General features: G+C 37.0%; 1 protein-coding gene across 1 annotated transcript; it reads right to left on the minus strand.

The window, feature by feature from the left end:
- Positions 1-5,328: 5,328 nt before the first annotated feature.
- Positions 5,329-10,317, minus strand: LOC148152751 (uncharacterized). The gene is made up of 2 exons (XM_088002871.1): positions 10,169-10,317; positions 5,329-7,988 (listed from the first exon to the last, which is right to left on the minus strand). The coding sequence occupies exons 1-2, from the start codon at positions 10,209-10,211 to the stop codon at positions 6,748-6,750; spliced, it is 1,284 nt and encodes a 427-aa protein (XP_087858997.1). The 5' UTR covers positions 10,212-10,317; the 3' UTR covers positions 5,329-6,747.
- Between the last annotated feature and the right edge of the window lie 285 nt (positions 10,318-10,602).

A 10,602-nucleotide genomic window follows, 5' to 3' on the forward strand; every position in this document is an offset into this window, starting at 1 on the left:
TTTTTTCCAGAGCCACCCTGAATTAAACTCTATCTTCCAGACAACTCTGACCAATCTCTTTGTACTCACTGCACAAATACAAAAGTATTTCTGGTCTATTTTCTAGTGCAAATATCAAATGCACTTGAAATAAGACAAAACTAACTTACAAGTAACTCTTCAGCAAGATATAGAAGTCTGTTTTAAGTGAAGAATTCCTAAATATTGTCTAAGAAAAGGCATCTGTGCCCTGGCAGATTATTTCACTGTTTCCTATGGCACTATGTGTCTGGGAAATACTTAATACTCCCCCTGTAAGACTAAATAATACACATGCTCCATTTGTAGTAATTTCAGTAGGAAATTGGCTATACAGGCTTTTATTTAGGGGTGTCAGAGTGATGCACTCCAGACTTTGTTATTCTTTGTAAAGAATAACAATCTTCCTCTTCCCTATTATAGACATTTTTGGTGTTTTCTGGTCTCATGAAATCTCATTAATACAATTTAAAGTTTATGATTGCACACAATATGAAAAGATCGATATAAAAACCTTTGCGAGGCACGGTGCTTAGGTCACAATGAATGTGTTGTCTCAGACAGCACACAGTACAGCATTTCAGACATTTTTTTAACTGATCAATCAGTTTGAAAGAAATTCATGAATGTGTCTTTCCCCAAAAATGAAACTATCTAGCAGTGGCTGGTTTTATTTCATTTTTTCAGAATTTGGATTTTCAGCGCTCAAGGTGTTCTGTTGAGTTTAAATTAAAACGAGGAAGACGACACAGCAAGCCGGCACTCCGCCGAGCCAATGGCAAGGAGGGATCAAAGACGTAAACAGAGTGGAGCTGACTGACTGACTGACAGACGTACTGACAGGCCGCTGACTCAGTGTCTGAGAATGAGAGGAAGAGGTGGCGGAATGAGTGAACGGGGGAGGAAAGAGGGAGAGAAAGAATGGAGAGGAAAGAGGAATGAAACCTGTAGGGGAAAAAAAACAAGTAGAAAATGACTTTAACTCATCTCTGATAGCTGGTTCGGTTCCAGACCACACACAAGGATGATCAGATATGGATGTCTGCACAAACACACACACACATAAAAATGGAATAGATGAACATACACACGCCTACCTGGGTGGGCTTGGTTGCTCAGGGCCGTAGTTGTAGTTGTAATTCGTCTCATTGTTGACTACAACGATACGTACTTGACAATGGAAAGTCCAAGCAACGACGCCTCAGTGAAGTGAACCCCATAGGCGAGAATTTAAAGGAATACTTTATCCATTCACAGTGTTAGGAAATACATTGACCAATCAGTAAACAGAGTCATGAAAATATTGTGAATTGCTCAAAGAACTTTCATTCATTTAGGATATAAAAACATCCTGCTGAAGATTACCTTCTAAATTGTCCGTTAGCCGTCCAGACGCGTCGTTACAACTTTGATTCATAACCTCCTTTAATGTGAGGAACTGGAAGTACTATCAGATTACAAATCTGATAACACTTCATAATTCATAATTAGCACTCTTTGCCCTGACGCCACAAAATAAAATCCGGAACAACCAGTTCCCTTCAAAAGTCACTGGTTGTGTTTCCATTAAAAATGTGCACAAAACTTTGTAGATATTGTGCTAATGTCAAAACAAAAACTCCACAATTTTGCAATTGTGGTGTTTCTGTTTAAATAAGAAATAATTAAAATCACTGAATAAGTCTGTTCACCTGATAAGTGATTTAAGAACATGCTGGGCCATGATCCCCCTAACACTTCCTGTCGTCTTCTCATCAGCAGTAAGAGCCGGCCGTTGATGACGCGACGTGAAAAGTGTTTCTATTGCAGTTTTGTGAAATACACTCCTTTTGATACAGTCTAAAAAAAAACACATCCGAGTGGCAAAACTTTTAATCAAAAAATGTTTTTCAAAATTGGTGTGTTTCCATTAACACACCAACTGCCCAATTACATGGTCAATGGAAACGCAACGACTTGTGTGGTAAACAGTCAACCTGTGCTTTCAACGCTCATTGTACTGTGAAGACTTCAAAGCTTCAAAGGTTTGTTAGAGAGCATCAGTGAACAAATAGCATTGCAGAGATCAACAAGGGCATGGAGAGGTGGTTCTACAATGTATTTCCTCACCAGGACTAAATATAAATAAATATTTTTCAGATTTGCATTTGTAAAACAAACAAACAAACGAACAAAAAAAGGATATAAAAACCAAATGTTCCACTTCTTTGTGTTGGTCTGTTAAATAAAACCTCAATATAAAAAAAAAAACCTTGTGGTTGTAAAGAGTGAACAATTTTAAATGGTTGGAATTGTTTTGGAACACGCAGTAGTTTCAAAAACAGCAGAAACTTCCTGAAAACATACTGAAAAACACTGAGTAATGGAGTTAAGTAGTAGGACACAGTTAACGGTCAACAAAAGGAAGAAAGGGTTTCTCTTTCAACGTAAACAGGCTCTTGTAGTTCTGTTTTTGTGTCAGCAGAGGGCAGTGCAAGTCTAAAATTGAGCAAATCATGATCCTGTTGTCAAATCTTTTATTTCTAGCTGTTAACCGTTACTGACTGACTTCCAAACATTTTTTGTTATGAAATACCAGTAGCCCAGATTTTGTTTTGATGTCTCACCTGCCGTGAGCTGGGGTGTATTTTTTATTTATACCACATAATTTACATGCATGTCAAACAGGAAACACCATCATTATTTACACACAGAGCCTCTGTATTCCCACTTTATAAGAGTGGCCAGCTAGCTGTCAGCCTGGGTGTGGGGTTTGCGCTGGATATGAAAGGATTTTATTCTGTAGCTTTCATAAGCTGCAGGCTATCAAATCTAGAAATAGCAACAGAAGAGAGCCTCTGTGCTGATGTAGTAATACGTTGCTCATGGCTCATATTTAGACTGGACATTAGAACTTTATTTATGACATAATGTTCGTGCTGTCAATCGCTTACTTTAAAAAAAATCAGATTAATAATACGCTAGCGCTGTGATTAATCACATAAGCTTGAGATGTAAAAATAAACGTAGTCTTAAATATGTTTAAGAAAATCTTTTATTCTCTAATCAAATGTAACCAACATAAAACGAGGGTGTCTCTTTAATAAAGCCGAGGTTAGGAAAGCTGGATAACCTGCATAACCAACCAAAATATTTAGATTCCAGCGTGTTTCACCAATCAGAATGCAGACTGTCGCTGTGGGTGCCGCCTTTCTTCTCTATGTTTGCGTCATTGTTATATTGTTAAAAAAAATGCAGATCCACATTACATTCCAGTAGATGGCAGTAATGCACATCTAAACGTTGCTTCCCAACCGCCATAAAAAAGAAGAAGAAGTCTGCTGTTAGCGTGAGAGTCTATGAAGTTTAAGGTGGAAGAAGTACAGGATATAAACTTACAACAAATGGTTTTAAAGATAGTTTTGCTGTTTATCAGCTGACTTTTTAGCTGAACGCAGCTGGAGTGAGAAACAGACTAGAGTTTCAATTTTCTGCCGACTTTAAAGAGCACTGTTGGAACTACTTTGCTAGCCTCATTAGCTCTCATTTGTTAGTTTCCTGAAAGTTCATCGCTCTGCTTTCAACTGAAGGTAGTGCCCAAATTTACATTTTTCATTGTGAAATTTCATATTACTGTAGTTAAAGCGTAAAAAAGCCATACCTTGTTACGTTATCTATTGCCCCTCATGTTCTGACTGAGTCACCATACTGTTGTCCCCGCCGTGTCGTGTTGAGAACGTTCAGCATAGTCTGTGCTATTCACGTCGCTTTTTATTTTTTTTAGCACATTGTTTTCAAATAATAGCTTTCGTCTGAATTATTAAACCTTAACTGTGTTTTTGATAAATTTTTTCATATTGTTTTTGGAAAAAATTTTGCAATTTACAAAAAGTGAATTGATAATATAGTGAAATTCTGCATTGTTGTAAAAGAGAACAGTTTTATTGCAACTTTGAGTAATTTGATAACAAATTGATGTCAAATATGTTTACAATAACCTAATTTATGGATTACATCTAGAACAACTGATGCGCACCCAGCTGTTCTGTGACAATTTCACAGGTTTGTTCGGTAACATTAGCAAACAGCATCGTGAAGATGAGTCTGATGACACTTTCTCACTCCACAAATCTTACCTTTATGGAAGAACAGCAAGAATAAAGTCATTGTTGAAAGAAGGACAAAAGAAGTGGGAATTGAATTTTACCACAAGCCATGTAGGAGACTGGTCAGATGAAACATAACTCCACACTTCCCTCAACACATCATGCATCTGGTGGAAAATGGTGGTGGCAGCATCCTGCTGTTGGGATGCTGTTTGAGAATTGATTAATTTATTTGGCAGGGGCAATGCACATTAATCAACCTTGCTGTAAAATGCGCAAGAATAAGCCAATTGGCTATTTTTCATCAATTGTTATACAAAAGATTATACAAGACACGGTTGAAATTAACTTTAGTGTCTAAATTCAGTCAATAAATACAAACTACCCAAAACAGAAAAGTAGGATGTAGCTACACACGGGGCAAAAGTGGTGAAAAACAATCTGAGGTTTCACGAGACTTCAGATTGGGACAGAGATCCAATTTACCGCAGGACAGCAACCCTAAAAACACAGCCAGAACTACAGTGGGATAGCATATATCAAAGTGCAGGAATGGTCCAGTGCTAACACTTTGAAATTGATGCTAACCAGTGCTCTCCATCAAATATGACTGAGGCTGTCTTGCTTGGCAAAAAAAAAAAGAAAAAAAAAAGGGTCAAACCTTTCAGCCTCTAGGCGTACAAATACTTTCGGCTCTAATTATTCCACAAACTACTAAATTACAAGATCTGAATATAAATACATGTAACATTTTCAGAATTCATAAAAAATTTGAAAACTGTGGATAATTTCCTTTCCTCTTCCTAATTTTGAGCTACTTTTTCGCCCAAACCACCAACAATATACAATTAAATTTGTTCTTGTAACATTTGAAAAATGTGAACAAGTTCCAGGGGTATGAATTAAGGGACTAAAGTCATCAAAAACCCACCACACTTCTTTCTGTCCTGGTTTTCGGGACGGGGGAGGCATGAGGAAAAAATGTTTTGTTTCAATATCTTTCTGTTGGTGAGTTGAGGGAAATGCACATTTCAAATTATGTATGGATGTTGCATACTTAGAACTTCTGCAATAATTATATACTGTTTTCTGCTAAATCTAATTATCCTTTTAGAGACAAAATATATTCAGTAGATACATTTTTTTATATTCAGTATTTACTGAATAGATGTATTCAGTAAATATGAAAGTTCATTTTTCTTCAATAATAATTCACTGAGACAGATTAATTACACAGTGATGTTAAGCATTTATTTCAGTTAATTATGATGATTTTCCATTTAAAGCGAATCAAAATACAACATATTTAGATTAGAACATTAAGTCAGGTTGATAAAAGAAAAAAAATACAGAAATGTGGAATTGAAAGGATGTTTAGCACATAGGTTGGTTAAACTCATTTTCACTGTCCAAAATGTGCAAAAGTCAAGCAGTAGTGTTTTTCCAACAGGTATTTTTACAACATGCAAAACTGAAATACAACATAAAATATATATATACTATGTATATATAAGATTAGTTTTAACTGATGCCTTGGCCTCAGTATTTGAGAGTCACTAAGCTGAGCTTACTTTAAGTGACTGTTTGCATTTTCAAAATATTAAAACTGATCATTGATGATCCTAACCAAAATGACTGATACACAGATGTTTAAAAATTGACTTCTAACATTCAGATCTCAATTCGTGGTGAATTCTTGCATGAAGGAAGTCAACCTAGTACTGACATCTGCTGTCATGTAAGAGACACTACATGCTACAATCTTTTTAATGCATCTTTTGTCATAAAAAGAACCCTACCAAATAATAAGCTAAGCTATAGTACTTTGGAGGACCAATCCTGACGTAATAAAAAATGCAGAAATAAATTTTTCACAACCTAAAGTATCTTTTACCTGCTCTAGTTAAAAAACTAAAACACTATAATATTATATCAATTGGACAACATTTGAAACCAAGCGTGTGATTTGTGAAACTTCAACAATGGCTGATTTCCATGTTTTGTTTTATTTTTTCGTTTTAGCACCTGGGCCACTTTAGGACTGGCCCAGCTTCAAAACGAACTATTCAAACAAAGTTTGGTTTGATGTTCTGAAACACTGAAGTGTGACCAAAAGGCCAAAAACAGGAAACCAGGAAGGGGAGAAAACTTTTTCACACCACTGAAGGTCTAATTTATGAACTCATCTTGATCAAGAGGTTTCAAGAGGTAGCCGTTTAACTGCAGCCACCTCAAGAGTCTGTGGGACTTGTCTGGAATAAAGGAGAAATTAATCATATCTAAAATAGGGGCAGTAACCTACAGAAAAGGATTAGGGCTACTGAGAAAAAAAATCTGACTCTTTTCTAAAAATTCTGACATTTTTCTCAAAATTCAAAAAGTTTTGAGTTTTTACAAACTTCTCAGTTGTACAGGGATGGGGAAGCATTGTGATGACATGCTGAAAGGGGGCGTGTCAAAAAGAGCCGCAGTTTCTTAGAGAGACAGGTCAATATCAAGGTGCCAGGATAGGGCTGTGTGAAGTAAAGTCATATTTCTTTAATTTCTGAAATATACAAAAATGTATCACAAGAGAAACACTAAAACCAACAACTAATCAAATATTTTACAGTCAACTGCAGCTCTGCTGCTTGTTTATTCATAACTAAGCAACTTCCCCTTTAGCATGGATTTTCATGTGTGCATTTAAGTTCGATTTTTGTGTAAACCTATGTCCACAGAGATAACAACAGAAAGGTTTTTGACCTGTGTGGATTCTCGTGTGTTTCTTTAAACTCGATTTCCCTGTAAATCTCTGTCCACAGAGATTACAATGGAAAGGTCTCTCTCCAGTGTGGACGACCATGTGTTGCGCTAAATGTCCTTTTTGAGAAGATCTATATCCACAGATGCTACAACAGTAAGATTTCTCTCCTGTGTGGACTCTCATGTGTCTGGTTAAACATGTTTTCAGGCTAAATCTTTGTCCACAGACATCACAACAGAAGGGTTTCTGGCCAGTGTGGAGCACCACGTGTTGTGCTAAATGTCCCTTTTGAGAGAATTTACGGCCACAGAGGTCACAACAGTAAGGTTTCTGTCCTGTGTGGACTCTGATGTGTCTGTTTAGACTTGATTTTGTGCTAAATCCATTTCCACAGAGAACGCAACAGTAAGGTTTAGGTTCCCTGTGGATTCTCATATGTGCATTTAAAGTTCGTTCATGACTAAACATCTTTCCACAGTCTTCACAGTGAAACTTTTCTCCTGTCTGGACTTCTAAGTCCACAATTTCCTTCTCTTTCAATCCACTGTCATCCAAAGAGCTTAAATGCCCTGTTTCTGAATCTGTCATATGTCTCTGGAAAGAATAACAACGAAAAAGTTGTTCAGTAATTTCAGAGACGCTTAAAACTCGGTCAACAAGGTCTTCCTCTGACTCAGGAGCTCTACTCTCCTTCCATTCATTGCCCATGTTTTTAGTTTTCAGTCCAGAGTCTGACAAGTGTGTCAGCTCAGAGACGGGGTACTTTACATCATCATCGTCCTCTTCATCCTTCTCAGTGTCTTCAGGCTCTAAGGAGTTGGAACCATTTCCATGATCTTCTATCTTGATGGATTCCCACTCGTCGTTCTCTTCTGGAAACTCTCTGTATTTAATCTGGTCTTGATAAAACTGTGAGAGCAGAGGGGGATGTTCATCATCTTCAGTCTTTATGGCAATAGCAGTGATTGGAAACTTGAAGGCATCAATCTTCTCCTTCCCACTGAACTGCCCTCCCCACAAACTGATGCAGATTCCCTCCTGTTCCTCTTTTATGTGGTGGGGCTTTGGGTCATACAGGTCAACACAAGGTTTGTGGTCATCAGGAGCTTCTTCTTTAACTATCATTAGCTGTTGAACATCTGCAAGAAACAATGAAGCACATTACACATTTTAGAAAGTATTTAGACTGCACCAGACTGTCACATAAGGTGAGCCACTAACCATTTCTCAGTTTAAACATTTTTTAACATGGGCAGCTATTAAATAATCCTCAAACTAAAAATAATAAAAGAAAATTAAAGCTGTGAACAGCACCGAGCGGCTCTCGCAGTCGAGTGCCTCTCTGACCATGTAGACGAGAGCTATGGTCACTTCCTTTTTTACACAGTGATTTGCTACTAATTGTCAGCACTGTGGCAACTACAAAAAGTCCATGAGTATCACATTTCACAGGTCAGAAACAAGTTTTAATTGGAAAAAAAAAATAGAGAAGTAGAGGAAGGTAGGTTAGTTGTGCTAGCTTGACTTTGACAATCTTCACATGTACATGTGCTGCAGAATTCAGTGTGTTTCGGTTCAGTTTGAAAAATAACATGACACCTACTTTCTGACATATATACATTTCATCAGGTGTTTAAATTAGCTAATCAAACAGATGTGTTCAGATGGTCATTTATTAATAACTGCAAAATAATCATCAAGCTTCAAAACATGATATTGTAACAAACTGAATATTCTGTTCTTTGTGTGGGTAATTTTTGCATATTTTTTGGCGTAATCTTTACAAGAAAGTGGAATGTGAATGTGTTGTGTGCTGGTTTGTGTTGACACAAAGAAACTGATAGAGCCTGTGTAAGGAGTTTTTTTTTCTTTACGTGTCCTGTTCAGCAGTGTGGCATATTTAAAATATGTAACTTTAACGTGATGTCACATTTATTTTACACAAGGGAGGAATACAGATGGAGAGCAGGCAGAGAAGTAGCTAAGGATCTACCATTTGAAAAAAAAAAAATACTATTTGTACAGTTTATGGCTGCTCCAGACATTTTAATGAAGGAAAGGGAAAAGGTTATTACAGAGTGCTAAAGGGAATAACTGGAGATGTGGCTTTAAAATCTATATCTGAGGTCAGGATGAGCAGAGTTTGCTTGATAATGGTGTGGCAAAAAAAAAATTACATAAGAAATCTGATTCTCAATACCACGATTTTAAAAATAAAATAAATCAGCTGTATGTCAGCCTCCATTTTTTAACTAACTATTGTTTTTTTAACCTGTATTGTCTGACATTCTGGCAGACAGTAGTTGGAAGTAAATGTGTGGACGGCACCAAAACAAGGAGGAAACTACAAAAATAAAATGGAGAAAGATTCAACCAGCCCCATCTTCGTTGAAGACAAACATTTGGACTGATTTTTTATTTATTTATTTTTTTAATTCCTGGGACAACTGAGTTTGACCTGAGCCTCAGAAGAAACACTTTAATACTGAACTTTACAGAAAATTAGTCCTCGCCACAAATAAAGTGTACATGTTAGAACAGGCCAATATACTGCCAGTGAGAACAAAGTGTTTACTATATATTTTTTTCCATTTGTGAAACTTCAAAGGCAATATTAATGCTTCTTTTTGTTTTTTGTTTTGTTTTTCATTTGGATCACACTAGAACTGGTCCAGCAAAAAGGAGAAAAAAGTCCAAGTGTGTTTGTGCGTTAGGGGTCTCCAATTAGATTAGCCTAATTGTAAAGGCTAATAAAATACCACGATCAATGAATAATATATTTTCACTTTTTCCTGCAGGCGACATGCGCAGTACAGTAGATGCTGACGTAGAGTGACGTCAACTGATAATCCCTCAATAAAACACTTTATTTATACTGCTTGGTTTCGAGCAACCTTTGTCAAAAGAACACATCAATACATTTTATACATGTCGTTGAAGATACTGCATGCGAACTTGACATTTTTTTCTTTAAAGAATTTAGTACGAGTCGCAGGAGACCAGCGGCCTATGTGTGGTCAGTCTATCCGAAGCTAAAACCAGCCGATCGGTGCTAATGGCCAACAGAGGAAGTAGGTATTCCAATGGGTGACCAGACTAGGCATGCTAGTCACCAGCCTGCCCAAAGCTAGTTACCGGTTGCTCAGTTACAGGTACCGGCCTATCAGAAATCAGATCCGTGGCTTCGGAATATAAATGTATATAGCCTCCTGCGAGAAGGAAGTAGCCACCTATGGTTGCACAATATTCAAGAAGCTAATCCACTTTAAAATCGTTTCTAGGCAACAGCTGACACATATATAAAAATAAATATACAAACCTAATCTGTGTAGCAGAACCTTGGGGTTGAAACGAGCCTCCATGGTAGCTTTCAAGGTCGCTACGTTGGTGTAATTCACTGTGTTCAAGCCAGCCTTCGGGTGGTTTTGACCCGCAAGACGGCAAAACAAAAGCGTTAACGGTGCCTTCGTTTACAAATGCCTTTCAAAATAAAAGCACACTTCCGGTTCACGGTTGATTCCAGAGTGGCAGTAAGAAATGACCTTTAAGAGTGGCTTTCAAAGTAAAATGCTTCTTGTTCGTGTATTAGTGGTTGGAAATGGAATGTATGCATATGAATGTGAATCAATAAATTGTTTTTAAAAGTTAATGTATCTATAAAGATTTGCAATATCTTCAAGTCCATTTTGGTGATGCTTAACATTTGATTATTCAGAATCTTTCTAATCCCAGGTTATGCTGAGACAATACAAA

Source organism: Poecilia mexicana, unplaced genomic scaffold (assembly GCF_051168715.1).
Source record: "Poecilia mexicana isolate PSO_F unplaced genomic scaffold, ASM5116871v1 scaffold_22, whole genome shotgun sequence".
NCBI classification, from domain to species: domain Eukaryota; kingdom Metazoa; phylum Chordata; class Actinopteri; order Cyprinodontiformes; family Poeciliidae; genus Poecilia; species Poecilia mexicana.